At 54.8% G+C, this 27742-nt stretch overlaps 12 protein-coding genes across 12 annotated transcripts; 8 read left to right on the top strand and 4 right to left on the bottom strand.

Moving 5' to 3' along the window:
- The first annotated feature begins 282 nt into the window (after positions 1–282).
- On the top strand, positions 283–1238 carry BO95DRAFT_381299 (cysteine-rich PDZ-binding protein). The gene is made up of 3 exons (XM_025583363.1): positions 283–578; positions 634–757; positions 877–1238. Exons 1-3 carry the CDS (start codon positions 405–407, stop codon positions 963–965), a joined length of 387 nt encoding a protein of 128 aa, XP_025446460.1. The 5' UTR covers positions 283–404; the 3' UTR covers positions 966–1238.
- On the bottom strand, positions 1140–5472 carry BO95DRAFT_381294 (CAF1 family ribonuclease). The gene is made up of 8 exons (XM_025583362.1): positions 4852–5472; positions 4702–4794; positions 4419–4645; positions 3740–4370; positions 3516–3680; positions 3081–3386; positions 1706–2379; positions 1140–1633 (listed from the first exon to the last, which is right to left on the bottom strand). Exons 1-8 carry the CDS (start codon positions 5084–5086, stop codon positions 1349–1351), a joined length of 2616 nt encoding a protein of 871 aa, XP_025446459.1. The 5' UTR covers positions 5087–5472; the 3' UTR covers positions 1140–1348.
- Positions 5473–5658: 186 nt separating this feature from the next.
- pex26 lies at positions 5659–7389 on the top strand. Its single transcript, XM_025590091.1, has 2 exons — positions 5659–6323; positions 6387–7389. Exons 1-2 carry the CDS (start codon positions 5863–5865, stop codon positions 7288–7290), a joined length of 1365 nt encoding a protein of 454 aa, XP_025446458.1. The 5' UTR covers positions 5659–5862; the 3' UTR covers positions 7291–7389.
- Positions 7390–7419: 30 nt separating this feature from the next.
- On the bottom strand, positions 7420–8859 carry BO95DRAFT_450065 (uncharacterized protein; the record flags this gene model as incomplete). The annotated part of the gene is made up of 3 exons (XM_025587987.1): positions 7420–7844; positions 7932–8080; positions 8135–8859. 3 exons carry the CDS (start codon positions 8857–8859, stop codon positions 7420–7422), a joined length of 1299 nt encoding a protein of 432 aa, XP_025446457.1.
- Positions 8860–11149: 2290 nt separating this feature from the next.
- On the top strand, positions 11150–13067 carry BO95DRAFT_470846 (putative succinate:fumarate antiporter (Acr1)). Its single transcript, XM_025589539.1, has 5 exons — positions 11150–11518; positions 11578–11625; positions 11682–11731; positions 11787–11985; positions 12065–13067. The coding sequence occupies exons 1-5, from the start codon at positions 11461–11463 to the stop codon at positions 12676–12678; spliced, it is 969 nt and encodes a 322-aa protein (XP_025446456.1). The 5' UTR covers positions 11150–11460; the 3' UTR covers positions 12679–13067.
- A 238-nt stretch (positions 13068–13305) lies between these two features.
- BO95DRAFT_450063 (twinfilin) lies at positions 13306–14819 on the top strand (the record flags this gene model as incomplete). Its single annotated transcript, XM_025587986.1, has 4 exons — positions 13306–13324; positions 13515–14221; positions 14388–14639; positions 14703–14819. The coding sequence occupies 4 exons, from the start codon at positions 13306–13308 to the stop codon at positions 14817–14819; spliced, it is 1095 nt and encodes a 364-aa protein (XP_025446455.1).
- On the bottom strand, positions 14701–15630 carry BO95DRAFT_439150 (PHF5 family protein). Its single transcript, XM_025585671.1, has one exon. It carries the CDS (start codon positions 15428–15430, stop codon positions 15104–15106), a length of 327 nt encoding a protein of 108 aa, XP_025446454.1. The 5' UTR covers positions 15431–15630; the 3' UTR covers positions 14701–15103.
- A 194-nt stretch (positions 15631–15824) lies between these two features.
- Positions 15825–17510, top strand: BO95DRAFT_511320 (uncharacterized protein). The gene is made up of 4 exons (XM_025591425.1): positions 15825–16050; positions 16143–16737; positions 16841–16909; positions 17001–17510. The coding sequence occupies exons 1-4, from the start codon at positions 16028–16030 to the stop codon at positions 17421–17423; spliced, it is 1110 nt and encodes a 369-aa protein (XP_025446453.1). The 5' UTR covers positions 15825–16027; the 3' UTR covers positions 17424–17510.
- A 420-nt stretch (positions 17511–17930) lies between these two features.
- On the top strand, positions 17931–19746 carry BO95DRAFT_405694 (alpha/beta fold hydrolase). Its single transcript, XM_025584014.1, has 7 exons — positions 17931–18118; positions 18270–18322; positions 18389–18496; positions 18557–18666; positions 18734–19073; positions 19144–19195; positions 19294–19746. Exons 1-7 carry the CDS (start codon positions 18040–18042, stop codon positions 19569–19571), a joined length of 1020 nt encoding a protein of 339 aa, XP_025446452.1. The 5' UTR covers positions 17931–18039; the 3' UTR covers positions 19572–19746.
- Positions 19710–21419, bottom strand: BO95DRAFT_439146 (uncharacterized protein). The gene is made up of 5 exons (XM_025585670.1): positions 21087–21419; positions 20889–21036; positions 20760–20832; positions 20572–20696; positions 19710–20509 (listed from the first exon to the last, which is right to left on the bottom strand). The coding sequence occupies exons 1-5, from the start codon at positions 21274–21276 to the stop codon at positions 19804–19806; spliced, it is 1242 nt and encodes a 413-aa protein (XP_025446451.1). The 5' UTR covers positions 21277–21419; the 3' UTR covers positions 19710–19803.
- A 629-nt stretch (positions 21420–22048) lies between these two features.
- BO95DRAFT_511317 (60S ribosomal protein eL43) lies at positions 22049–22744 on the top strand. Its single transcript, XM_025591424.1, has 4 exons — positions 22049–22105; positions 22186–22216; positions 22373–22537; positions 22659–22744. The coding sequence occupies exons 1-4, from the start codon at positions 22087–22089 to the stop codon at positions 22720–22722; spliced, it is 279 nt and encodes a 92-aa protein (XP_025446450.1). The 5' UTR covers positions 22049–22086; the 3' UTR covers positions 22723–22744.
- Positions 22745–23842: 1098 nt separating this feature from the next.
- On the top strand, positions 23843–25844 carry BO95DRAFT_459875 (putative PHD and RING finger domain protein; the record flags this gene model as incomplete). The annotated part of the gene is made up of 2 exons (XM_025588689.1): positions 23843–24140; positions 24247–25844. 2 exons carry the CDS (start codon positions 23843–23845, stop codon positions 25842–25844), a joined length of 1896 nt encoding a protein of 631 aa, XP_025446449.1.
- Positions 25845–27742: the final 1898 nt, after the last annotated feature.

Here is a 27742-nt window from a genome sequence, read left to right as displayed (position 1 = left end):
AGTACGCGGCCAGTTGACCGCAGAAATATAGAACCATGACACCATCAACCACTCTCAGCAAACCTTCCCCAGTAGTGAACACCAAAGTCAATCATCAGCAAATTTAGTCCGATCCATTTCCTAGAAACTACAACTATCAGAGTCCAACTGAAACCAAATAAATGAATACTCAAAGACATCAAATGCAGCACACCCCAGCAACTGCGCCACACCACCAAGTGGCGTCATAGCCATCCGGCCCCGCGCCACATCTCTCCATCCATCCATCCATCCATCCACCAGCAAGCATCCAACACCTCAACTATCCACCTAATCCCTCATAGAAACCCCCTCAGCTCTACACCCCAACCCCAAACAAACCAAGAAACCCACCCCATCCACCCCAACCTTTAAAAAAATCTAAAATGGTCTGCGCCAAATGCCAAAAGAAACTCAAACAAACCGAACTAGCCACCCCGGGTGTAAAGCGCAAGAGCGAGATGTACTACGGCTCCCCCGCGACCAGCGGCAGCGGCAGCGCCAGCAGCAGTCACGCAGACAAATCGAAACCCACGTTAGGGAACACGGGGATCGGGAAGGTTAGTCGCTGCTCCCCAATCCTTCTAGTACCTGTCACTAACCCGAAAACGCCAGAGTAAACTCCTCAGCTCCAAGGCCAAGAATCCCTACGCGGCGTACTCGTCCTCGTGCGAGATGTGCAAGACCAAGACCGAGCAGGGCCGGAAGTACTGCCAGCGGTGCGCTTATCAGAAGAATTGTTTGTCTCCCCTCCCCCCCCCCCCTTCTTTTGTGGTTGTGTGCTTTGCGAGAGGGGTTGTGGTGTGTTTTTTTATGGAAGTAACACAAGTTAGTTAAGTTACTGACGGGTAGATCTAGCTTGTCCGATGTGTGGGAAGAGTTTGGCTAAGGGGGTGGTGGCTAAGGGGCAGCCGGTTGTGCAGGGGCAGAAGTTTAATTTGAAGTGAATGGTTCTATTTTGTGGTTTGGTTTGTTGTTTGAGATGTTGGTTTCGTCCGTGTGGGTGTTATGATTTTTCCTTATCATCGGGGGGATTACTAGGTAAATATCTCTCTCGTGAGTGGCATGGCGTTCAGGGGTGCAATTGCAAGGGAAAGGTCAAGGCAGCAGACGGTTGTTTGCACATGATATCCAACAGTTAACTGGAATAAGAACTTTGGTAGTAAAAAAAGCTAGTTATACATGACACACACGCACACACACATACAAAATATATGCAGATATTCCCGGTTCTAACTGCCACACACACCCCGCAGACCCCCTCAACAATCTAATTCTATCCTAACAGTACAGTGGAAACGAAGCAAAAACATCCTCAGGAGGTTTTCGTTTACCGCTCGGCCAGCATGTTCTTGATGCTGGCATAGTACTGTGGCCGGACGTACTTGGCGATCTCGTCCTTGGCCAACCACTTGAAATCGGTCAGGTTATCAGCATTGCCAGTCAAGTCGGCCTGGCCGGTGAAGATGCGCGCCTTCATGAAGAAGGTCTTCTCGCCGCGGAGCTCCGAGGAGGGTTTGCGGAGGTTGTAGACGTAGTGGCCGACGGGGTGGTAGCCCACGAACCAGGTGTTCATGTTAACACCCGCCGCCTGGGCGAGGGTACGTTGGGCAGCCTGCAAAGATAGGTTAGAGGACGCCGCGTTTTCACAATCACCTATGTTTTAGAGAAGAAAAAAAAAACATACCTGCTTCATCGTCTCCTCCGGCTCCACCGCCGAGCTGGGCAACTTCCAGTATCCCTCCTTCGACTGCACGAGAAGATACAGCGTCCGCTGCAGGGCCCGGTTCAGACTCTTGTCGTCGCCCTTCTCGTCCGCCTCCGTCCACCGGGGGAACGGCCGGGGGATCTCCTCCTTCTTGCTGGTGTCCTGGGAGGTGGCATTGGCGGTGGCCTCGGCGTCCTGGACGAGCATCTCGACCTGGTGGGCCGGGTCGGACTCGACGGCGCCCACGAGCAGCTCGTCGTTCCACGCATCCTTCGAGTAGGCGTTGTACTTGCCGATGTCGCGGGCGGCGGTCTGGCGCTCGCGGATCTTGCGCTTCCAGTCCTCGTCGGCGGGCGTGCCGCGCTTGAAGTAGAAGTACTTGGTGAAGGGGAGCGTCAGCCGCTCGTTCAGGCGGCGCTGGTAAAAGAAGTACGCCTTCTCGAAATCGGTCAGGTCGCGGGTGATCTGGGGCTGCCGGGACAGCAGTACGCCGGCTTTGATGGTGTGGGTGGGCTTCACGACGGGGAAGGCCGAGCTGGGCGGCGCGGTCGTGGTCTCGGGGGTGCCCTGCGTCGTCGCAGCAGAGGCATATTGTCGGCGGACGATGGTCTCTTGACAGCTTCTGCACACTCTAGAGTCGGAGGCGGAAGGCCCTGTTGTTTGGGAGAGATAAAAAACAGTTTAGCTGTCCGTCGTCCGATTGCAAAGCAAAATGGGGAAAGACAGAAAATTAAGATTCACTTACGCAGAAGCGACGCTATGCGCCTGGCACCATTGGACCCGGAAGACATCTCTCCAAAGGGCTATGTGAAATGTTTGGGGGGGTGTGATTGTCAATATACTCTCCCTCCCGGACGCCGATACTGGACGAGAAAAGTTGGCGGCGCGGCGGTCACCTGCTTCTCTCTCTCTCTCTCTCTCTGTCTGTCTGTCGGCGGCACTCCAGCCGGAACAATTCTAGTCCCGTCCCAAGGCTAGCATTGCACGTGACCAGGCCCTTTATAATCCGTCCCCACCAAATCCGTTCCCTCTTTTTTCTTTTCTTTCTCCTCACGGCACCATTTCCTTATCGTCACTGTTCTAGTTTTTCCACGACCAGTCGATCATTTTTCCGGTGCTCAGAGTGAGTACTTTGCGGCCATTTTTCGCTAGCGGTACCTTCTTGAACCAAGGTGTACTGTTAGATAGACGCTGCATACATTCCCCGCCATTACTCAGTTTAGTTACGCTGGGCAATTGGGATACTCGGGCTAGTAGTAACTTGTAGTAAATGTAAATCACAAGCTTATCGCTACATTACTTCATGCCGGAGTCTATGGGATTGCTATTTCTGGTGGTCTCGATGCGCTTCAACCAAAGTGGCACACCCTCTCTTGCGTCCCAAAGACCCGCAACTTGTTTCCATAGGTGCTCCAGAATTTGGCGTCTAGTCGAGGGATCAGCCGTCCACGGTTAGCTCTATCTTGGATTGCTATCGAGTTACTGGGTCTCAGCGCCATCCCAGACGCTCCTGGAGACTCGGCGCTGACACTGAGAGCCGCGCTCTTGCTGGCCTCCTCAGCCTCGCCCGTGCGGAGATTCATATAATTATTGCTCGTGTGCTCAACGAGCTGCTCGTGCGACTCAGCCGACGCAGGCCGACCAGACTTTGGAGTTAATCCTGTCGCCTGTGTGTTCTTGCTTCTGTCTCGATTCTGTTGTTGGATAGGCAGGCTCAGCCTCTGGCCCTGCCCAAAATCAGTTTTGTATGCGCCCCTGTCTGGAGTCTGTATCTGTGTAATCGGTTGACCCTGCCAGATAAGCTCCTGGGCTGGCGGTGTAGGTTCATCGTCTGCGCCCCGGTCCCGAAGCTGTGCAGAGAGCTTGATGAAGACTTCGGCGGTGAGCAAACTGTCATAGCCCGCCTCATGGTTGATGCCTTGAGCTTCGTATTTTGTATGCCGAGAAGCAAGCTCTAGCAGAAGCAGGTATGTTAGTCTCATCTAGATGGCGGACCTGGTAAAGGCCACTTACTGGTCTTCGGGTAAAGGTTGGGAGCCAGCTTGTTGTGAATATCTTGCAAGGAAGACGTAGGGTTGATGGAACCGCAATCATGGGTAGCCATATATTTTGTATCCATCAGAACAGGAAACATCTCATGAGTCATCGATTGAAACTCCTCGACACGATCCGGCAGAGGCCCGAAGAAGCATCGGCAGAAGTATATCAGGTCGGTGAAAAGATTGTGGCCCACGAGCACCGGTCGAGTGGCTCGCAGGCGTTGCTTGATTTGATCTGAATTCAGCTGGGGCCTTGGCCCTTGCAAGCCTGCCCAGCGGTTGCTGAAGTAGTCCTGCGGGAGATTGGTGAGATCACCACCAGCCAGAGCCTCGGCGACCCATCTGAACCCCGTCTGTTCCCAAGCTCTCTTCTGCGTAGACTCGATTTTCTGCGCAAGGACGGCTTGTTCCCGCTTCTCGTCGCGGTCTATGATTTGCAGGAACCCGGCCGGCCGTCCGAAAGCTTTCAGCAACGGGTACTCCACCTCTATAAGTTGATATATGAGTCTCTTTTGGAATCTATTAAGTTCCACCGGCATGAGACCAGGCTTTTCTACTGCACCGGGACGACTGGCTGGTGGAATGTTGAGGTAGTTACCGCGGGCCTGCCGGAAATCAGACGAGCATCACAGAGTAGAGGAGAGGGGACATACTGTACCAAGCGCAAGCCACTCATCCACAAGACGTCGCACTTCTTGGAGAAAGGCAATTGATTCAGACTCGGTTTCATCAACACCTATTGTGGTCGTCGCTTCCGGACGTTTGAACCTTTCAGTGACCCTGGCAGTGGCCTTGATCTCTTCGTCTCGAGATAAATAGCCCACGCCATTTCTGAAGAGCGAGTCCATGCTAAACCTGTGGGTCAAGAGAAACGAAACAGCTAGAATGGAAGAGCAGATTAGTAACCAGAGACAGCGGGCTTTGCGACAAGCATACCGCTGCTTTGAAAGGACCAGTGCCTTTCGATTCCGAGCCTGTCGTCAATGATCGGGCTCAAATACAGGTTATACGGCCGCAGGGTGTAGATACCTTCGCCTTCCAGTTAGCGCCTGTGTTCGGGAAGCAAATCGATGGAGGACTCCCAACCTTCCTTCGGGTCTTCATGACAGATGGTCAAGCCGACCTGCAGAATCTGGAAGTGGTCGGCAGATGTCTTGACCTCTTCGTACCGCTCCTGAAGCGTGCTCCTCCGACTCGTGCCTCCATCGAGAGATTTTGCTATTCCTGAGAACTCGAAGTCCAGGGCTACAAAACAGCAGGTTGACAACTCGTCTAGGAGCATAGGGAGAGTTAGCCCAAAGTTCTGAGCGGTGATATCCATGCTTTCTATTTATGCGTAGTAGACGGTTGAGGGATGACTATAATAATAAGAGTAATGATGATAGTAGATTGCCTTCAGAAAATGAGACTAAATGGGGTCTAGATTGAGCGAGGTTGAAATATACCACCCACAGACTTCAGTGTGGGCAGGAACTGAGGCCAATGTTTTGCTTATCAGGCGAAACCAGGGGTAGGAAGAAAGGACTCAAGGAACGAAGATGATCTGGATGGTCTGGAAGGGTCATTAGAGATTCCTCTGATTTGACGATATCATCTCGTTGTGATTGTTGTTTCAAACGCGGTGGTCACTGATCTAATTTGTCCGCTCCGTTAAACATGAAGATGATTGATGGGTATTATTAGCGACCCACAGTCGATGCTTGGAGGCGGAGGAATGCATGAAGCATGGAAGCATGAAGCCGTCACCAGACAGAATAACCGTTAACGCGGGGGTGGTAGCCTGAGGCAGCTGTCCCGTGACAGAGCAACAACCCCGGACTGTCGAACAAGCCGAGGTGAAGCTGGAAGCAGCAAGCAGCAAACGATCGGTCCGTATGAGAAGAAGTACCGGGCCTACGACCAACTCTACCTTAGTGTCACAGCGTTCCGTCCTCCTCTCCCCAACCCCAACCTCCTTCCAAGTACAATCTGCCTGTCAACCACACTTACAATTGTGGTATTTCTCCGTGGAAGCATTGTACCTCTCATTTCCTCATTCCCCACCCCCATTCTATCACTTTCAAGTCGCCTGTCGCATTCCCGCTGGCGGTAGCTACAATGGCCGACCCATCGGCATCTCAGTCGCAACACCTCTCCTCCGCAACAACAACATCATCACCACTTTCGCCCTCCAAACTCTGCTCCAAGACCTACAAAAAAGCTTCTCAACTTTTTCTCACACGACGGCTCCAAGAAGCGCTCGCCGCGTTGGAACCCGCCATCACCTCTCCCAGCGGCAAGGATGAGCAATTCACCAACGGCGACTCCTCCTCAGCCCTCGGCGGACCGCCCATCGCCGCCGCCCAACCCACGTGGCGGATCAAAGTCTGGAATCTCTACATCACCCTGCTGAGCGCCATTGTCGACCTGGGGCCTGAAGAAGGCAAGGCAGTATTCGGACAAAAGGAATGGAAAGCTATTTCGTCCCAAGTTCGCGAGGGACAGATCTGGGAGACCGTCGTGCAGACCGGCTACCAGGGTCTCGAGGGCTCCGTCGACGCGGAAGTTGTATATAATCTGTGAGTGAATTCCTCAGCGTTGACAGCTCGATCTTGCCAACTGACCACACCCGATTCTATCAGCGCCACCCTACTTCTCAGCCATATGCCATCGCAGAAACTCAACCAACAGCGACTTGAAACCTATCTTTCGTCGTCCGGTCAGCCGAACCTAGATATCACCGAGCAGCATCTGCGCGACCACTCCTCGTCCACCACGTCACTGCAGCGAGCCAATGGCGGGACGGATACCCCGAAGGACTTGAACGCACGGGTGCGGATTATCGAGTTGTTCACGCTGCATGTGCTCCCCCGCAACGAGGAATGGGATTACGCGCAGGAATTCATCAGCCTGAGTGAAGTCCTCGACGAAGAACGGAAAGACGTGTTCTTGCAGACATTAGAGGGGTTGAAGGAGGAGAAGCAGCAAGGCGAGCTGCGCGCTGCGGCGCTGCAGCGGGAGAAAGACGCGGAGCTCGAAAGACAAGCGCGCGAGGCTGAACGACGGCGGGTGGAAGAGGATGCCGCCGCCGCTGCTGCTGCTGCCGCGCAGTCGCAGTCGAAGGGCCATGGCCGGAGCAGCAGCGAGGTGGATTACGGGATTGAGAAGACGTATCCGAACGGCAGCATCAAGGGTCGAGGGAAGAGCACCGAGAAGCAGGTCAATGGGAAGACTGGAGCCTCTGCCACCGGCCGCACTGCGTTCTCACCGTCCGGCTCGAAAAGCATCAAAAAGACAGACAAGCCCGATACGCGAGCCAAGCGGTCACAAGCCCTGACGAATGTGGTCCGCAATCTGATGCAGTTCATCCGGAAGAGTATCGCGGGGAACCCGCTCTCGTTCGCGCGGACGGTGCTCTTCATGCTGGGGATCTTGTTCGCGCTGAGCCGACAGGATATCCGGGAGCGCATTCGGAGGATCACAGGCGCGGGATGGCAGAAAGTCAGGGGGACGATAGGGATGGGGGTGAAAGTGAGCTATATCTGATGACGAAACCATGGTCTGTGGTTATTCAATGTATAGGGTCGTGATCGACTTGTCCCCAACCACGTTCTGTTTCCTTATTCCTGTAAATTCTTATTCTATTGTACGAATCTATTAACGAAATTTGGCCGGTTATACAAGGGTCGAAGCGTCCTTCTCCCGCCATTCCCCATTCTCCACGGTCCCTCCTCTCCCTGTTACTCCCTCCTCAACAGAACCAACTCCCTCCTGCTCATTACCGTCCCCTCCACTCCTCCCCGCAACCGCCGCATCCCCATCCCCCCCTCCCTCCCCCTCCCCAATTCGAGTCGTCCCCTCCACCCGCACCCTCCACTTCTTAAACCAATGCACAAAGAAATGCGCGACACAGATCTGCTCCGTGGTAAACAACAGCACCGGCACGGAGGTCTTCGCCTTCAGATACAGCTCCAACGACCCCCACATGGCATACAGCAACGGAATGCCCAGCGCATTACTTTTGGCGGGGGCACAGAAACACACGGCGATGGCTTCCTTGGGGTCCATGGGCCGAAACGGCCGGAATTCCACCCTCCTCGCTTTTGGGTCGTCTTCCCCCGGATTCCTCCTCCCCGCTGCCGTGAACCGGGAAAGGAAGCCGGGCACGGGGATGGGGATCACCACACGCGCCAGAAAGGCGGGGGGCCGGGAGAGGACAAAACAGGCCGCTGTCATGAAGATGTAGAGGGCGATGTTGAACAGGGTGACGAAGATGATGGTCTGCACGGAGAGGGTCTGGAGGGCGCCGGTTGCGAAGCAGGAGCTGAATGTTGACCTTTTCGGGTGTGTTAGATTTGGGATGGGATCGGGGAAGGAGGGAGATGCGAACCAGATCAGCAACAGCAGACAGGCGGTGCTCAGCTTGGGCAGCTTGAAGGTGAGCAGGACCCAGGCGGTGCGGTCGGGCCAGGTCCAGCGGACGAGCTGGCCGACGACGAGCGGGAGCAGCACGGCGAGGCCGAGCTGCTTGAAGACGTCGCGGTACATGTCGGAGAGGTCGCCGCCGCCGGCGGCGGCGGCGCCGCGCCAGGGGTCGAAGGCCGGGTCGGCGGGCAGGAGGGCAATGGTCCAGCCGGCAGTGACAAAGGGGCCCAGGAAGTTGGCGATGATGACCTCCACCAGGGCGGCGGCGTCGTCGCCGCCGGCGGAGCGCGTCATCACCACGTTCGAGGCGATGGTCGTGGGGATGCAGGCCAGGAAGACGTAGCCGGCCAGCACGGCGCGGTCGATGCGCTGCTGCGGATCGCCCGCCAGGATGATGTGCACGACCGCCAGCATCAGCGCCGGGATCACCACGAACGAGAACCCCTGCACCAGCACGTGCAGCCGCCAGTTGAGCAGGTGCCGGAACAGCTTCTCGCGCGGCACGCTGAGCCCCGAGATCAGGAAGATGAGCGCCATCGCCCCGTACAGCACGCTATACTCGGACCGGATGATGCCCCCGTTCTTCGCCACGTTCGGGAAGTAGTACGCCAGCACGCAGACGACCCCGATCCCGATCAGGAGCCATTGGTGCAGGATGAAGAGCGCCGTCGTTTGCAGGGCTTGTCCCATGCCCCCGGGCCCCCGGCGGTACCATGGCGGTGGTGGTGTTTGGGCAGGCGAGGCCACGCTCATGATTTTGATCCAACTAAGCTTTTCCGTAAGAGTCCCCCAGAGAGAGGTGCAGTGGTTCTTGCCAAGCGTCTCCCTCCCCTCACCTTATAGCTACTGAGCAAAAACTCGGATTGTGCCATTTTCGCGCTGCATGATGGACAAGTTGTGTGTCGGTGGTCGATCGGGGTCAAAATCTAGGGCCGACCTGATAAACTGATAGGCTGAAAGATCTCCCGGGCGGTCCCATTCTGCCTGAAGTTGGGCGTGGACATGCATGTGCGCTGTTCTATCATACATACTTCCGGCGTTGTAGCGCCAGGTAAGTCTTAGATTGACGATCGTGTCTGGAGCATTCCGTCCTAATTCACAGTATCAGTCAGTATCCGAGGTCAGGATCAGCCAAGTCGAAGGAGTATACTCTGAGCTGGAACTTGTCGGGCCAACAATCTACCGTCGCAGCACGTGACCCTCCTAATCATCCTGCTCCTACAAAACGTTACTCGAGAGAGCTACTATAGAGCTTCCACAAGGCATAAGATAGGCACTTGCCAACCTCGTCGGAGACCATCTCTTCCCCAGAGATACTCCTCACAACCAGGTGAGACAGACCTCCGATGCAGTGCGACCAGCAGCACGTGAAAGATCTTAGATCCGAGCCTCAGGCTGCTTTAACTCGTAACGCCTAAGAAGTCACCTGATCCGATCGATGATCGTTATCATTCTTTCATCTACTACCGCACCCTGCAGTGAATGTACGGAGTACGTGTCAGAAGCGAGTCCTCTCCATGTAACAAGAATTTGCCGGAATGCAGACAACGCAAGCAAGCCAACCCGCCGGGGGAAAAACGGTCAGCAGACCGTGGATAAAACCTGAACCGTGGGGGTTAAGCACTCCGTCCGGAGTACTGCAACAGAAAAAAAAATCACATCCACCACACTTTAGTTTAGTTTATGTGACCGTCGCCCTGCGAAAATCGGAGCAAAGGTAGAACTCCGGTGGTTCACGAAAGTCACAAGATCTCTTTTTTGGGGGGGGGACGAGATCTCCCCTAAGCCGAAGCTCTCGCTGCGACCGGTCCAGAGAACTCCGGGGAAGGAGAAGCCTGAGGGGGGAAACGACCTCGGCAGCATTTTCGATCTCCAGGTTCTTGGCCCGGGAATACCCGTGACTACCTTACCTGCGACTGTGAGTTTGAGTGGGAGGGTGGGCTACACTTGTTACATACACTTGTTACAGTACATACATACATACAATGAAGTTGAGTTCGCCATGAAACTCTGACTACGGTTTTCCAGAGGGGGGATCACTGTCACAAGCTTCTAAACTCTGAATGTGGGAGGATGATGATGATGATGTTGTTCACGACACGCCGATGACGACAAGAAGGGTCCAGCATGTGAAGGTGGTTTCTGGTTCTTTGCCCGATGCAGTTTGCTGGGCTGAATCTCTTTGACTGTTCAAAGTACTGTGTGTGTGTGTGGTTCCGCTCTCCCTGCCCAGTGGCACCGCTCGGAGGAAGATTGGCCGGGTACAACCAAGTCAGTCAGTCAGTCACTAGGATTGCCAGACTGACAGGCCAAACCGTCCGTCCTTGGACCCGAAACCTCGGAAGAGCGAGGACGACAACGTGGAGAGGAGGTGGTGGAGGAGGAGGAGGAGGAGGAGACAGACCCCCCAGGCGACATGAGCATGAGGATGATGTATTGTACCGATGTACTGCCAGTGCACTCACTGTAGCTGATGCCTTGATATGATGGTCGTAGTAGAAAATGAGGAGGACCAGCGTATAAGAAGGTCGCATGCTCCTCCCCTGTCGAAGTATAGATCAAAGACATTTATTCCTATTTCCTCTCATACCATCATAATCATCCTTCTTCCTCGTTGCGAATAATTTTCGGCTGTTGCAGCGGCGGCAGCTCATCCGCAGTTCCGCTCGTCCAGCGAAGCTTCCTCCGCTTCCCCGTCATAGCTTCTCCACGCCCGGCTTCTCAGGGCTAAACTCATCCTGTCCGTCTGCCCAGCAAGTAGTAGAGATCCTCATTGCCGAGTCCCATTCCCCATCCCCCCCTCCCCCTTTGCAATCCCCATTATTAGTATTATTGTGACTCTTATTACCCGGGACAGACCAGTCATTTGGCGCGACTGGCCCGCTGGACCCCAGATCCAGTGACCTCCTCACAATCGCATCGCCGATTTTAAATACCTTGACTTGGTCGAGCCGAGGGAACGTAGTTGCTATACTTCCGTATCTCCCCGTACCAGCAAATTATTTGGCACTGCTTGTGAACCACCGATCCGTCAATCCTGCACCCTATTAAAAAAAAAGAAGATTCCCCTGCGCTCCAGAACGAGGGCTTTTCATTCTCCTCTTTCTTTCTTTCTTTCCCTCTTTTCCTTGTTTCCCTTCTTTTATCCGCCTTGGGTTCCTCGCCTTGTCTTTGCCATTGCCAACGAAAGCGCATACAATCGCCTCGCTTCGACTGCTCTCACTCTACCTGGTGTAGCCCTGAGCGTCAATTGCACCGATTTCTACTTTCTGAATCACACAATCTTTCATCATGTCTGCGAAAGGAGGAAATGGCAAGAAGCCGGCTTCCCCGGCTGTAAATTTGATCGGTACGAAGCTCTGGCCTCTTCCGGCGCACTCGCTGCCGCACAATACTGACTTGCGACAGCTGGTGGTGGTGCGGGTATGATGGAGGCCCTCGTGTGCCATCCCCTAGGTAAGACACTCGACCCTACCGAGAAAAGTCAGAATGGTCCCCTGACAGGCATTCAGATACCGTCAAAGTCCGCATGCAGTTGTCGCGTCGGGCCAGAGCCCCTGGTGTAAGTAGCGCCTCCGCGCAAAATCTCCGCGCTCCGGCTGACACGCCTGACCCAGGTTAAACCACGCGGGTTCGTTGCCACTGGTGTCGACATTGTCAAGAGAGAAACCGCATTGGGATTGTACAAGGGTCTCGGAGCCGTTCTGGGAGGTATCATTCCGAAGATGGCCATCCGATTCACATCCTACGAAACGTACAAGCAATGGCTCGCGGACAAAGAGACTGGAGCCGTGACCAGCAAGGCCACCTTCCTCGGTATGTCGACAGGCCTGCGCTTCACTGAATTGGGCTGGCCCGAGGGAAGTCCTGACTGACATTTTTTCTCCCTCAATAGCTGGTCTCTGCGCTGGTGTGACGGAAGCCGTGGCGGTGGTCAACCCGATGGAAGTCATCAAGATTCGTCTGCAAGCACAACACCACAGTCTGTCGGACCCTCTGGACACCCCCAAATACCGCAGCGCCCCGCACGCCCTGTTCACCGTCATCCGGGAGGAAGGGTTCAGCACCTTGTACCGCGGTGTCTCGTTGACCGCCCTCCGCCAGGGAACGAACCAGGCCGCCAACTTCACCGCATACACGGAGCTGAAGGCCTTCCTGCAGCGAAGCCAGCCCGAGTACGCCAACTCGCAGCTGCCGTCCTACCAGACGACCTGCATCGGCTTGATCTCCGGTGCCGTCGGACCCTTCTCCAACGCTCCCATCGACACGATCAAGACAAGACTGCAGAAGACCCGCGCCGAGCCCGGCCAGTCCGCCGTGACCCGGATCGTGGTCATCGCCAAGGACATGTTCAAGCAGGAGGGCGCCGCCGCTTTCTACAAGGGTATCACGCCCCGTGTGATGAGAGTCGCCCCGGGCCAGGCCGTCACGTTCACGGTCTATGAGTTCCTGAAGGGCAAGCTTGAGTCATCGCGGTGGCCCTTCGTTGGCGGCACTTTTGAGGAGTAACCGTGGGGAGAAAAGGTGTTATGCGGGTAGGAAGGAGTGAGCCGCCATGTGTTTTCGAAAGCATTTGATACCATTGAGCATGGTGGCGTTTTCGATCACTGCTTTTGAGATAAGAGATTCCTGTTTATATGTTTGGTTGGAGGCCTGGATAGCCAATTCTGGAAGATTCACATCCGGGGTTAATTGTATATATCACGTCGTGTTGTTTTGGTCGCATGTTTCCTTTGTATCTATACCTTTTTTTGGAAAGTTGATTAGAATTGTGAATATCGATTGTAAGTGCCTGATGATGATGATGATGATGATTATGAACCCAGAGTAGCAATGACTGGTTGATCAAGTATGGAAATAGAGAAAGTTTTGCGAATTGGACTGAAAATCGAGATAAGTACGTAGAAGTTAAGAATAGAAACCCGCATGCCCCGATTCTCTTCCGCTCGTCTTACTGAACTTTGAAGTGAACCCCGCCAGACACACACCGCTTCTGCCCTTCTGCCCTGGCCGCCCCCTCCGTCCACTCCGCAGTAAACATCCGTCGCTCTTCCCCATCAACTGCCAGCAACAACCACCACCACCACCTCCAGCATCAGAGAACACCCACATCAGTCCTGGTGTCTCTCTTTCAAGATGCAGTCCGGAATCTCAGGTACGTTCCCATCTCAACTGCACTCTTCTCCGTCTCCAAGCTCCCCGCTATTTCCCTGTTCCTCTTCCCGACCTCTCTTCCCCTGACAATTACGACATCGGCCACCTTCCATCGAAAACCCATGACCCCCTGCTGCCTGCCCCTCAACAGAAAACAGAATCACCCCAAAACTGATGATACGTCCCAAAAGTCTCCCAAGAACTCCAAATCGCCTTCACAAGCTTCACCACCGAGGCCACCCAATTCTGCCTTCCGGTGACCATCCAATCCGAGCGCCTGACCCCGCTACCCGCGCTGCCCTTCGCCTCGACCTCGACCTCGAATGCCTCCAGCTTCTACGCCTCCCTCCCGCAACTCACCACCGTCCTGGAACCCAAGACCCCGATCTACCTGCTCCTCCGCCGGCCCACCACCGACTCGCAACATGAACTCCTCGCCCTGACCTACATCCCCTCCAACGCGGGCGTGCGCAACAAGACCCTCTTCGCGGCGACGCGCGCCACGCTCGCCCGCGAACTCGGCACGGAGAAGTTCGCGGCGACCATCTTCGCCACGGACGAGGAGGAGGTGATCGGGGAGGCGGCGTGGCAGGAGCGGGAGGCGGAGAGGGCCCGGAAGGATGCCGGTGGCACCGCGGATGCAGGACTGGGGTGGAGGCGGGAGGATCTGATGGGCGACAAGGAGCGGGAGTTGGAGGCCGTGAGGCGCGCGGAGGAGGAGGCCCGGTCCGGCACCCCCGGCCGGGATATTGGCATCGGGGGCACCTTCCAGCGGGGCAGTTTGTTCGCCGCGGGGGGCACGGGCGGGGGCGCGTCGGGCATGCGCATCCAGATGCATGTGGACGATGAGGTTAAGGCGGCTCTTGCGGGGTTGCGGGCTGGTGGGCTGGTGCAGTTGGTATGTGTTTCCCCCTATATCTCGTAGGTTTGATGCGGGTGATTATCTGGTTCTTGGGGTTGGCCACTGGCAGCGAAAAAGAAGGATAGGATCTGGTTTTGGATATGCTTGCTTGCATCTGGATTGGAGGTCTCGCTAACGAATCTGCTTCACAAACTAAATACAGGCCATCGAGGTCAAGTCGGAGGCTTTCAAGGTGGCTGTCGCTGAGTCGGGCGTCGAGGCCAACGCCGTCCAGTCGCACATCCCGGAATCCTCGCCGCGGTACACGTTCTATCACTACCCTGACTCCGACACCGTGGTCTTCATTTACACCTGCCCGTCGGGTTCGTCGATCCGAGAGCGCATGCTGTACGCTAGTTCCCGCATGCACGCGCTCGCGCTGGCTGAAGAGCAGGGACTGAAGGTCTCGAAGAAGGTCAGTCAAACGGCCTTCAATTAAAAAAAATAATGGGCTTCCGCTAACATTTAGCACTTGCAGATCGAGGCATCCTCTCCCGACGAGATCTCCGGCGAGAGGCTGCAGGAAGAGGTCCACCCGCAACAAAGCACCGGACCCAGTCGCGGGTTCGCGAGACCGAGACGTCCCGGACGGTAAATATGATTAGTCCCCAGGTGGACCCAACGTTTCCCCTGATTTCTTGTACATCTTTCTTGCTTTTTGCTCTATGAGATCGATACAGTATATAGCCCCTCACCCCGGCACCTAGAGAGCTGAGCGTTCTTCCACCAGCTGTGTGTCTTTTCTTATCAAATCATTCGTAACAGCCAAGACGAGGCGCTTCTTCCGGAGCAGGCAAAATCGAGCATCACATCACGTAAATCGGACCAAAATCCCGGATGCCCTTTCCCCCAATCAAGCGGTGATGAGTGGCACGGAGGTCAATGATTTCGAAAACTTTTCTTCTGGTAGAACAGGTCCGTCCGTGAACTGCCCAGATTGATGATCTTGGGGCACCCGTCGCGGTCCTTCTCCAGGCGGGTGCACTCAAAGCAGTAAAAGGCGTCGCTGATCCCCTCGCCGCCGCAGACGATGCACTTGTTCTGGTAGTTGCCGAAGGAGCACTCGTCGCAGATGCGGACCAGGGTGGTCGGGCGCACGTAGGAGTCGCAGACGGGGCACTTGCCGTCGCACTTGTCGCAGAGGCGGCCGATGGAGATGCCGGGCTGCTTGCGGCACATGACGAGATCGGGGTGGTGGCGGGACATTTTGAGGATGTAAGAGGGGTTGTGGTGATAGCTGTGGTTGAGGGTAAGGGTGAGGGTAGGAGATTGAGGTTGCAAGGGGTGAGAGATGGGCCTCAAAGAAGATGTAGGTTTTGTACGCTGTAGGTGGCGTAGATGAATGGAGAGGATTTCAAAGCAAGGGTGAATAGCTGACGGAGGTGTGTGTGTGTGTTGTCCAGGTGAGAAAGGAAGTGAAGAAGGAAGGAAGAAGAAGAATCGCCGCGCTTCCTCCAGCACTGACACTGCAACTGGATTGGAACTCGGAACTCCAACAGCAGACCCCGATTGGGTAAGGCGTGGTGCGTGCACGGAGCAGTCCCGCGCCGCTGCCGCCGAAGCAGCTGGCCAGAAGTTATCGATCGCATCGCTAACTAAAGTTATCGGTCTGGGAGTTGGTTTGAGAAACACTCTACATTTTCTCTCTCTCGGTCGTGGGTCATTTTCAGTTCGATCTCTCTTCCTCCGCCACTCATTGTCGTTGCTTGTTCCCCTGACTACAAGGTGTATGTACCCTAATCTCTGGTGTCATCGATTTTCTTGGACACCCTTTCGTACAACCTCCCCCGGTCCGTTTGGTCTATGAGTGCGGATATGGCTGAAGGGTATGTCTCAGTTCTAGTCCTCTCTATAAATGCATACGCCACATGCTCTCGGGGATGTGACTTATTTTACTGATGCTATGATAAATACATAGAACTCTCGCATCGGCAGTAGCTCTGCCCGATCCAGAAGACCACCAGCCCAGACTCCCTTCCCCAGATCACACAACGACAAATGCGGGCCTCAAACGACGACAGTCCTCCTCCGCTACAGAGGCGGGCGACGATGTAACAGCCACCGGCACAGAAACAGACAGCAAACGCCGTCGATTGAGTACCTCCGCCTCCGCCTCCGCCACCCAGCCACAAGACCAAGAACAACAACAAGAACAGGCCGCAGAAACAAACGACGACCACCACCCGCCTGTCGTCCCATCGGAACCCACAGCAGACCAAGACCAGAGATCTCCAGAGGAATCGAAGCGCGCACCACCACCACCGCGCCGACCGGCCGCCGGACGCAAGGACGAGGAGCGCAAACGCGGCCAGCGGCTGTTCGGCGCGCTGCTGGGCACGCTCTCCCAAAGCTCCTCGAACACGGCGGCTCAGCGACGGCGGGCGGATATCGAGAAGCGGCAGCAGGATAAGCTCAAGTTACAGGATGAGGAATATGGGGAGTTGAAGAAGAAGCGGCGCGAGGAGAGGATGGAGAGACGGAAGAAGTATCAGAGGGCTTATGAGGAGGAAGCGGTGAGCTTCCCTCCCTTTTCTTTTGTCATTCTGGATCGCTTCGCAGTGTTGGGAATTCCGGGGTGGTTTCCGGCGCAAAGTGCTAATTTGTTACCATGTGCAGATGCGGACTCGGCATGAGAATATTTTGGCTACAGCGAGGTATCTTAAGACGAAGGCGGAGCCTGTTTTGGTATGTCTTTCACTTGTCTCTTGTGTTTTCTAGGGGTGATGGGGATGCTGGCTTGTATGAGAACTAACGCTAACTGTTGGTGCTGAAAAAGTACTACAAACCATGGCAGTTGCGGTCCGATGATGAAGATGCTATAGATGAACAGATTCACGAGGCGGAAGCAACTGTCGCCCGAGAGAGGGCTGAGTTTGAGGCACGCTATGCAGCTCAGAACCAGGACACCAACGCCGAGGACGAGCAGAAGCCGGAAACCACACAGGATGATGCTCAGGGACCGGCGTCGGTGCCAGAACCAGAAGCGCACGAGTCCAAGATCGCATCTGAGGAGAATGCTGTACGCGCAGAAAACTCAGGCTCGAAATCCGAAGGAGAGGCAGAACAGGCCCCACAAGACACCACACCCGCAAATGATAGCGTCGTGTCTGTGGCTGACGGCCACGATGATCTGCATCGCGCACACGACGATGACGGCGGAGAGGTGGTCGAGGACCAGGAGGACACTGTAATCTACTGAAGAACCAACTGAAGCTATGGGCGAATCGATCCTATCTAACTTTTCTCTATAATGGTCATATTCTGGGAATTCCGCAGCGTTCTGTACACTACGCAAAGCCAAAGCGCGGAGTTGGAACGCAGGCACGATGTACGTCTAAGCATGTATGGTAGTTAGTAACTGTAGCTGCATTCTGCTGTCTCTTGCATCTGAGCATTAGCCGAGGCATTTTCGGCAGAACGATCAAACAATAGGGGACTGGGGAATGTACCCCTCCTCCCTCTTGTGTCTCCATGAGCCGTTCTTTCTCATAGCTGCGTTAATTCCATCGGCTTATTCGGAAGACTGACTGACTGACTGAGCGAAGCGTCACGTCGCATGCCCAACTCCACTGGCCTAGCCTCGTGGTGCCTTCGCGGATTAAATATAGCTTCAGTTTCACGTGATGAACAGCTGGCGGGGGAGTCTCCATCAAGTACCATCTCTTAGATTAAACAGAAAGTCGGTATGGCAGATTCTCCTCTCTTTGCCCAGTAACCTTTCCATTCTGCTAATTTCATTGTCTTTTGACAGTCCTTTCCGAAGTAGTTTTGTACTCGCAGCATAAAACCACCCTTTAACTTGTGGTATCCAGAAAATGGCGGTGGACAAGATCGACGTCACCGGCGACCCGCGAGTCGAGCGCCGCTCCGCCAACCTCAATGGCAACACATACAGTATGTGGGAAGGTCATGCATATTTTGATCGGCTTGGTGGTCAATTGCTTCGATATGCGATATTTAACACCCATGCACTGCACCGCACTGCACTGATCAAGTTTGTTGAGCGGCAGACGCACCCGAGGCTGATCCATACATATATTGCCAGGCTACTTGTACAGCGAGCCGGAGTCGGGAGTATACCGCGCCACCATTTTCCTGGTGAGTGTCACCGGCGCCGTGTAAACAAAAGCCTCGAATCAAAGTATACCAACCTGGCCAAAACAGCTCCATGGCTTCCCCGACCTCTCCATGGGATGGCGCTACCAGATCCCCATGCTCCTCAACCTGGGGCTCAGAGTAGTGGCCCCGGACTGTCTGGGCTACGGACAAACCGTATGGACTCACCACAACAAAAACACCACCAAGCACCCCGATCGCTGAAGAAGCAGCTAGGACGCCCCCGAAAACATCCATCTCTACTCGCACCGCAACTGCGCCAACGACATCAAAGAACTCGCCTCCCTCCTCGACGCCCACCAGATCATCCTCGGCGGACATGACTGGTACCGTTACCCCCCCCTCACCTCTTTCAACACCTTAAATCAGCTAACAGCGAGTGACGGAGCGAAGGGGCGCCGCCCTCGCCTACCGCGTCGCCCTGTGGCACCCGACGCTTGTCTCGCACGTCTTCACCGTCTGCGTGCCCTACGCCCCGCCCACGCGCAAGTACCTGTCGCTGGAGGCGCTGACGGAGCGCCGCATCGCGCCGCACTTCGGCTACCAGCTGCAGTTCCGGGGCCGGGCGCTGGAGCGGAACCTGCAGGGGACGGCGGCGATCGCGCGGTTCCTGTCGGCGCTGTACGGCGGGCGCACGGCGGACGAGGAGAAGAGCGTCGCCTTCGACGCCGAGGTCGGGGTGCTGTGGGATCGGCTGGAGAAGGTGGCCGGGTCGGGGCTGTTGAGTGAGGTTGTATGTATTTTTGCCTTTCGTCTGGGGGATGGTGGTGGTGAAGCTAACGCTTGTTGGTGTTGCTGTACAGGAATTGGAGTACTACGCTGCCGAGTTTGCGAGGAATGGGCTGCGAGGACCTTGTATGTTTGTCCCCATAACTTTCCCTCTTGTTCCTGGGTGAGTGTGTGGCCAGGGGGCTGGGCTGGGGAAGGTCTATGCTAATTCGCGGGGCGAGTAGTAAACTGGTATCGCACCCGCAAGATCAACTACGAGGATGAACTGGCCATCCTCAACCGCCGCATCACCGCCCCCTTGCTCTTCATCCAGGCCCTCAAGGACCCCGCCCTGCCGCCTAACCTCGGCGGCGGCATGACCAGGACGATCCCGCATTTGACCTACAAGCAGGTGAACACGGGCCATTGGGCGCTGTGGCAGAAGCCAGAGGAGGTCAATAAGATTATTGCGTGGTGGTTGGAGGAGGTTGTCTTTGGGAGGGCGGGGTTGTCGAGGTTGTGAGAGTTTGGCTGTTTCTACCTGAAGGGGAGCTTTTGTCTTGCTTTATTTGTGGGTTACGTCTTTGCGGGTGGGAATTGCTGGATTGATTCACTGGGTTGCTTCATACATACTGGCTGGGTTGGATTGTGTTCCAAGTGACTGCGTCATACAATTCACAAAGAGTACCAAAACATACAGATATAACAACTATGATCGTACAATAAGAGAAGAAAATCTCGTGACGAAAACGAAGCTAATGCTCAAACACCTGCGTCTCAACCCGACACCCGACCTTCTCCCACCGATCAAGCAACTCCTGTCCCAGCACCGCCGTCGTCACAATCCCACCCCGCGAGACCCGCTTGACTTTCTCCTCATTCTCCAGAATCACCATCGCCGCCTCCGCCATACTCAACCCCGTGAACTCATAACAGCCCCCCTGGTACCGCAACTTGCCGAACGCACGCTTCGGCGCCACCGGTTGATCCGCCGTCGCAACCGCCCGGTACTCGAGCTGGTCGTTCGCCGACGCCTCGGCCGTGGGGCCCGCGCCGGGCTGGTAGACGTACCGCCGGACCAGGGCGCGGACCGGCGCGAAGATCAGCAGCGAGATCACGGCCAGAAACGCATAGTGGACGAACACCCCGACGAGCGCGTTCCGCACGCGCAGGAACTGGCGGAAGTGGAAGCGCGGCCCGTAGAACTCGGGCATCAGCGAGCTGCTGCGGTGCACGACGTTGACGTCCGCGAGCCCGGACGGCGAGGTCGTCAGCGCCCCCAGGTCGCGCACGTACCGGACGCCGGAGAGCTGGGCGAGGAGGGGCTCGCGGGGGACGTTGGCCGGGGGTGGCGAGGCGGCCAGCGCGAAGGGGTCGGTGGATTTGGCGATGTCGGAGAAGGAGAGGGTGTCGAAGACGGTGAGGACCGTGCTAAGGGTGCCGCCGCTGGCGCCGGAGGATCTGGTGGTCGGGTTAGTTTAGGGAAGTCGTGTAGTGCCTTGAGGGCTGCGTTGCACACGTACTTCATCTCGTGAATGGCGGAGACGACCTCCTTGGTGTCGCAGGCGAGGTCCTCGCGGATGCGTTTGACGAGAGCCCAGGCTAACATGTCTGCTGGGGCGCTTTCGATTCCGACCGAGGGGATGATCTGTAGTTGTTGAGAGGGGTGGTTAGAGTGGCGTTATGCAAACAATACGCGAGCAGCACGTACAACGGCGCCGTTCGACTTGGCGGTTTCATGGTATTTCTCGACAATCGTCTTCACCCAGGGGGTTTCTCCGGTTCTACGTGGTGCGCAATCAGTAGAGGAACGCCAAACGGTGGACAAAGGGTAACCGACGCATCGACATAGTGTGTTCCATTGCTGGCGCAGGCTTCGACCACCGGCGTCGAGTACAAACAGTATGGGCCCACGCAGTTGATGATGACTTTCGTCCTGCGTACCAGCGGGTCGAGTTCTTCTTTATTGAGCTGCACAGTAATGATATCTACTATCCATTAATGTGTGTAGAGAACGTGTGTAGCCGCGGTGCAGTACCAGGATCTTTACGATCAGGATTCAGAGCCATCAAGTCCTTGACGGCCTGCTCAAGCTTGGACTGAGAGCGTCCTCCCACTGCCCATTTCAGGTTGGTCGGCAGATGCTTGACGATATGCTGGGCACAGAAGCGTCCTGTGTAACCAGTGGGGCCGAGGAGAATGATGTCGTACTCTCTCTGAGACTCCATCTCGGCGGGGTGGGTTGCTACTCTTGATAATACTTAGGTTTTGAAGTGACGGTTCGTAAACCGAAGTACGCAGCTGGAGGCAGTGATTTAGTTGTTCAGAGGAATTGCTGCGCCCCGATGCGCGCATGGAGCGGAGTTTATACAACTAGGGATGGCTGGCCTGAGGTTGTTCGGTTCCGGCCAGATCGGTGGTAGCACGAGTACTAGACCGCACTAACCGGATCCAGACATACCATAGATCAGTCTGCCCCATGCATGTGATCAGACACTCATATGCCCCTCAATTCGGGAACTGAATTTTGCTCTACAGAAGCCGGTAGAGTGTATTACAGTAGGTACTATGAGCACTGCATAAGTAGCTTTCACTTTCCCAACGCAATAGCATGGGTGCACAATACTCGTAAGCGAAGTGTCAGCACCTTGATCACCTTGATGGCAACTTAAGTTATGCAGGGCGAATTACATAAGCCCCAACCGTGGATTTATTATGTCATCACGACTCTTCAGAATATGCGCGCACAGTAACGCGGCCAGGAGAGTCATCAAAAGGAAGAGAAAAAAGGTCAAATAGAAGAGAAAGACTTGAAGATGTAGAAAAAGTAGAGTTCGATGACCCTCACTGTCTCATAACCTGACTACTCGAATCTATGCCATCCCAGAGGCAGTCCAAGTAAGATGCGTCTCACGTGACTCTAGGTGCAGCCCTAAGCGAGCCCGCCCACAACCACTCCCGACTAGAAAGACTCACGTCTCGATTTCGACTTACCGCACTGTATCCATCTTCGACCTCAACAGCCGGATCCAGCCAAGATGACGAAGCGCACTAAGAGTATGTGTATACCCTCGAATCTCTGCGCGAGACGACTGCGAAATTGGCCTTTCGAATTAATTACTGACTGAATATTGCAGAGGTCGGCATCACCGGTAAATATGGTACCAGGTAGGCATTCGCGCCCTCCCACTCCGAACCCCTCAGCAAAAATTTTGAAAAGCCTCGATCGCGACAACAACACGAACGATGATTATCGAGCAACGGACACATCGAAATCCTTCACCCCCGTGACACGATGGAATATTGACGATGGCATGATAATAGATACGGTGCCTCCCTGCGTAAGCAGGTGAAGAAGATGGAAGTGTCCCAGCACGCCCGTTACATCTGCACCTTCTGCGGAAAGAACACCGTCAAGCGCCAGGCTGTTGGTATCTGGGAGTGCAAGGGCTGCAAGAAGACCGTTGCCGGTGGTGCCTACACCGTCTCGTAAGTTTCGCCATCTCTATTTGTCGACCTGTCGACCTGCCTCCGAACCAGCCAGACTGGGCCCCTCGCAGGCTCCAAGAAGCGACACGATTGCTGATCGCTGTACTTTTTTGTCACACAGTACCCCCGCCGCCGCTGCCACCCGCTCCACCATCCGCCGTCTCAGAGAAATCGCGGAGGTCTAAATGTGATGATGGGATTTCCTTTTCTTTACGTTTGAAATAAAAAAATGCCAAATTAAGATCTGGAAAACTTCTATGAGCGCTCTTCTCGTTTCCGAACGTCGTTACCCCGATGTTTTTTTAGCACCGAATTCGTCCTCGATTTAAGGCTTCCCCTTCTAGACTAAAATGCAATCGGTGATACCAGGTCATTTGCGGTACCAATCATAGTCCTCGAGTCACACCCTTCGAACCATGCCAACGCTCTGCGATGTCCTCGTATGACCTCTGGTTTCTTTCGGTTCATGGGACTGAGAACTTGTGATCCTTCTTTCTCGTGGCCGCCCCGCATGTGAGGGACATCAAACTCTTAAGAGCCTGCCTCGTTCAGCGAAATCCCGTCGACAGTGACTTGGATTGTCGACACGACACGCGCGGTTCACATCGCAGAGGGTTGCGGTTCTTGTGGGTGGATTGATCTCCTTGCCTGATCATTATCCCCTAACCTGGTCGGCGACCAGTATTTGCATCATCTGCATACACTTCTCGTAGATTTTCTCTTCCTGGGACAAAATACCAGGAAATGCGGTCGCCAGAAATGCTACTTTCACTTAACCACCTACGCGGTGCGATAAGATCGCTATCTTTTAAGTCCATCCCAGGGGCAAGGAGAGGCGGTCTGCAACTTATCGGTGGATAGAGTTGAAATCACAGCAGAACAAATGGGATGAGGGGAAGGGGGAAACGTGGTCTGTCTGAATCAGTTTCAGCTGCTTTGCTTACTGTGAGTGCTTTCCTGCTAGTGCGCCTGCTGGTGCTCCTGCTGGTGCTGCAAGGGCCAGGGCATTTCTTGAAGCCATCATCCCAACGACTGACTAAGCCTGCTTTTGCCGTTTTCTGGAGGGAAGGATTGGCTCTTGGGGTGATGGTCACGTTGGGCTCCAGCCTGCTTTGCGTTAGATCGGATTGGCGGTCCACCTTCAAAAGGCCGGTTGCTTTCTCCCCACATCACTCGACCTGACCTTCTCCCTCCCCCCCCTTCTCCTCCTACATCCCAATACTTTCCTATTTCTTTTCCTTCAAGTTCTCTTCATGCCTTCTCTCAGCGTTCCTGCAGACACATCTGAAATCTCCCCTTCTGTTAATGTCCGACACTTGTATTGTGTGCTTAGGAGACCTTGGCGAAAGCGCCAGCGATCCTCTTGCCGTCGCCGCCGAGGCCGCGCCAAGACTTGACCTCGAGCCAGAGACCAAGTCGGCGAACGTTGCCAGCAAGGTCGATGGTGTAGATGGCAATGAGGATCCCGGTCAAATCGCCCAGTTGTTACCTTGTGGTCACATTTTGCACAACAACTGCCTCAAACCATGGGTGGAACGGGCCAACAGCTGTCCCATCTGCCGGCGGAGTTTCAATGTAGTCGAACTAAGTGATCGCCCCGGCGGTAAGTCCTTATCGCCCCCTTCAAACCACCATTGAAGCCTCTGGATACCCGTTCTACACCTTGTGGGTGTTTCCCCTGGCTAACATATCGATTTCTCATATTACAGGTCCTGTGATTTCGTCATATGCCGTGGAGGATCGAACCCAAGTTGCCGAGGTCGATCCTTCGATGGTTATCGACTATATTGACGATGACTACATTGACTTCCAGCCTTGTCCAGTCTGCGGCGATGCGGACAACGAAGACTTGCTTCTGCTTTGTGATGGATGTGATGCACCCTCACATACCTACTGTGTCGGTCTCGACGAGGTGCCAAATGGGCCCTGGTATTGTGCACGGTGTGAAAATCAACGTCGTCTCGGACGCTCCCCGGAGACGACTGACAGGGGTTCCCGACCGCAGGACCGACGGAATCGTCGTACTAGAGCACAGCAACGAATGCTACAGAGCAGAAATCAGCTAAATTCCCTACATTGGGCAAGGGTGTGGCAGTCTGTTTGGGATCACTTGAACATTGACTTGGATTTCCCTTTCGATGATGACAGGGCGTTGGAGCGCGCTCGTCAGCAGCAACGACGGGAAGAAGCCAATCAGCGTGAGTTTCGCGCATGGCAGCGCCGTTTTGAAGTTGCTGAACGACAGGGTGGCAGCAACCGCTTTCGGGATACTGCGGCCTTGCTCGATATCGAGGCCCCTCGGCCGTCACGGCCCCGCGTACCTCGCGAGCCCACCCCTGAGCCAGAGTCGCTTGAGGAAATGAGAGCCTGGAATGCATTCGAGCGTGCCCGAGAAATCGAAAACGATCCAAGTGCAGCACGAAAACGTAAAGAGCCTACGATGTCCCCATCCCCGGAGCCTACTGAGCCTGCACGCAAGCTCAAACGACCCCGGACTCGGAGGGCCGAAGACTTGGCCGCTCTCGCTATGCAGAACGGAGAGTCATCGCGGATGGCAAGTGCACAGGCCACTGCTCGGATCAATGCCGAACCTTCGAGCGAGCCGAGCTTCCTCCAATCGCTTCTGAAAGAGGTGGAGTCATCGTCTACTCACAATGGCGTCAATTCACACGGTCCATCAGCCCATTCTTCCTTAGCCCCGACCGATCACTTCACGCCCGGTCTAACCTCTCCTTCCATTTCGCCTGCTCCTTCTAACCACTCCTCTCCTCGGATGTCTTCTACAACGCCGCCCCCACATGGCAGAAACCGACCGGTATCGCCTTTGCAACTCGGGTCGCCTGCAGACCCTTCCTCCCCACCGTTCTCCCCGGACGTCTCTCCAATTGCCTCGGACAAAGATCGCCATGAAGATCAGTCCCCCCGTCATACCCCTCCTCCTCGCTGGAATCGTCGTATCCCCCGGGCTGCAGCTCGCTCAGCAGCCCTGCGATCGCTCCATGCTTCCCCTTCCCGCTCGGGGCCGTCAGGGCCGTCTGCCGCGGTCAAGTCGGCCGTTCAAAGGCTTGTGGTTTCCGAACTGAAACCCTACTATCGCTCGAAGCTTGTTTCCAAAGATGAATACACAGACATTAACCGGAGTATCTCCCGGATGCTCTACGAGCGGGTGGGTGATATCGAAACCCTCGAGCCTGATGCCCGAGTCTCTCTGGAAGGGGTGGCCAAAGACGAAGTTGGCAAAGCCATTGATACGCTCAGGCAGCGCAAAGATGCCGCCAATGGCCATGTCCTCGAAGACAGCTCATGATTATCTACAACGACTCAGCATTTTCCGGCGTTTTGCAGCGATTTTTATGGTGTCGGGTGGAGGGCAAGCGACCCCGGCGTTCGTTGTGATTTGGCACTCCTGTATTGGTGGGCGGGACCCCCGCACGGAATCATTGTCAGGAGACCCCAGTCCACGCTCCATGGTTGGTGTAAGGATAGGCCTAAGCTTGGGTAACTTATTTTCATATCTAGCATAGTTATGCTTGCAGCGATCATATAGCTTCGAATTGATCTGGACCATTTACTGCATCATCGCCGGCTGCCCATAATGGGCACCGGCGGGAAGTGATGCACCTTGCACTTCATGGCATTTTGTTCTTCGATGATATGGAGTACTTTGACGAGAATTTCTTCCAACCGATCACAAGAAGCGATGGATCATCGGTGGTGATTCGTCTGAAACGAAGTTGGAATCACAACACGGAACATTGAGCAAAACAGCCTCCAATCTTACAGGACAAACCAAGCGTCTTCAAGATCGACAGTGGATCCCCGCCCACACCGCCATACTGCATCGCTGTCAGACTCATCAACCGATTTCCCGCGACGCGAGCTGGAGTCCAGATTTCATCGCCCGCCTCCGTACGGAGTACTCGGCAAAGAATGCCGATCCCCAAGGGCTGCATGCACGGGAGAAATCAAGGACAGCGTGCAGGTCGGGCGGTTTCACTGTGTGGACTTGGACTTGGACTTGGACTTGTTGGACCTGTTCGCATCGCAACTTACGCGGGAGAACAACCAAAAGATACCGTGCGTATCCATATAGACTGTAGGTCGGGCCAGACAGGCGCTTCACCGTCCCCGGTTCTCAGTCGCTTAGACTGACCACAGGCGAGGTATAGTTAGTACCTACCGGTAGTGTCTGAGTGACTTGTTGTTCGTCACCAGCAAAGATCCTCCCTCATCTCCGTGTTCTGCAATTGGTTACTAGGTAAGTTACTGGACTTGCTCCTCAGGGCTGCGGTGATGGTTAACATGGCCCGTGCGTGTTTTCGTCGGATGCTTGCGCCGATGACTAATCGGGTGATAAATTAACTTAGTTAACTGTTTACCTCACCTCACGGTATGTTAGGTACTCATATTTAGTCTGTCTGAACTACGTGCTAGGTAGACATAGTGTACAGTACTGTGCATACAGAACGACGTAGTCTAAAACATCGCTAGGAACTCGGTAGTCTTAGTCGCTACCGCCATGTTTTAGGGATTGAATGTACAGTACATTGTGTAGAGCACCGGAAGTTACCTATTCCTTAGGTCGATCGATGCCACACTCATCGGCATAAGAACCCTCGTTTGAAAACTGGGTTATGTACAATGAGTCTTGTCTGGGTGGATAGATGGAAGGAATGGAATTTTCCTTTCGAGTGTACTCCGTCGAAATCTAGACTTATCTAGATACGTAGGGCCCCCGGTTACACCCCCCCCCCCTTTTTTTTTCGCTTCATCCATGGCTACTAACTAGGCCCCACTGCGCGTGTGGTGTCTGGATTTCTGGATAGTTGCTGGACTACTCCGTACCTAATTTGGTTTTCAATCCTGGATACCGTACTCTTTGCAAATGAGTGTTTCTGAGGGGGAGGAGGAAGGGAATCGACAACGCTGCATGTACAGTACAAACAGTGTCGGGAGATTGCAGGTCGTGGTCTTCCTGGAGATCAGACTAATTTCCGGATTGACGGGCAGAGTCATACTCATACTACTGAAGGAATCGGCGAGTTTGAGTATCACGTCGTGGTGCGTGAAGTTGGCTTGAAGGAGCCGCCCGACCGACGGGGTTAAGGAGGAGGGAATCTTAAGTGGCTTGATAGATTGTTGCTTAGTTGGTGGTGGTGGTTCTACTGGAAGGAGTGTACGGAATAGGCTTGATCGGGAATCGCC

Source organism: Aspergillus brunneoviolaceus (assembly GCF_003184695.1).
Source record: "Aspergillus brunneoviolaceus CBS 621.78 unplaced genomic scaffold BO95scaffold_7, whole genome shotgun sequence".
NCBI classification, from domain to species: Eukaryota; Fungi; Ascomycota; class Eurotiomycetes; order Eurotiales; family Aspergillaceae; genus Aspergillus; species Aspergillus brunneoviolaceus.
The sequence above is the reverse complement of the archived record's forward strand: the minus strand, read 5'-3'. Positions and strand labels throughout refer to the sequence as shown.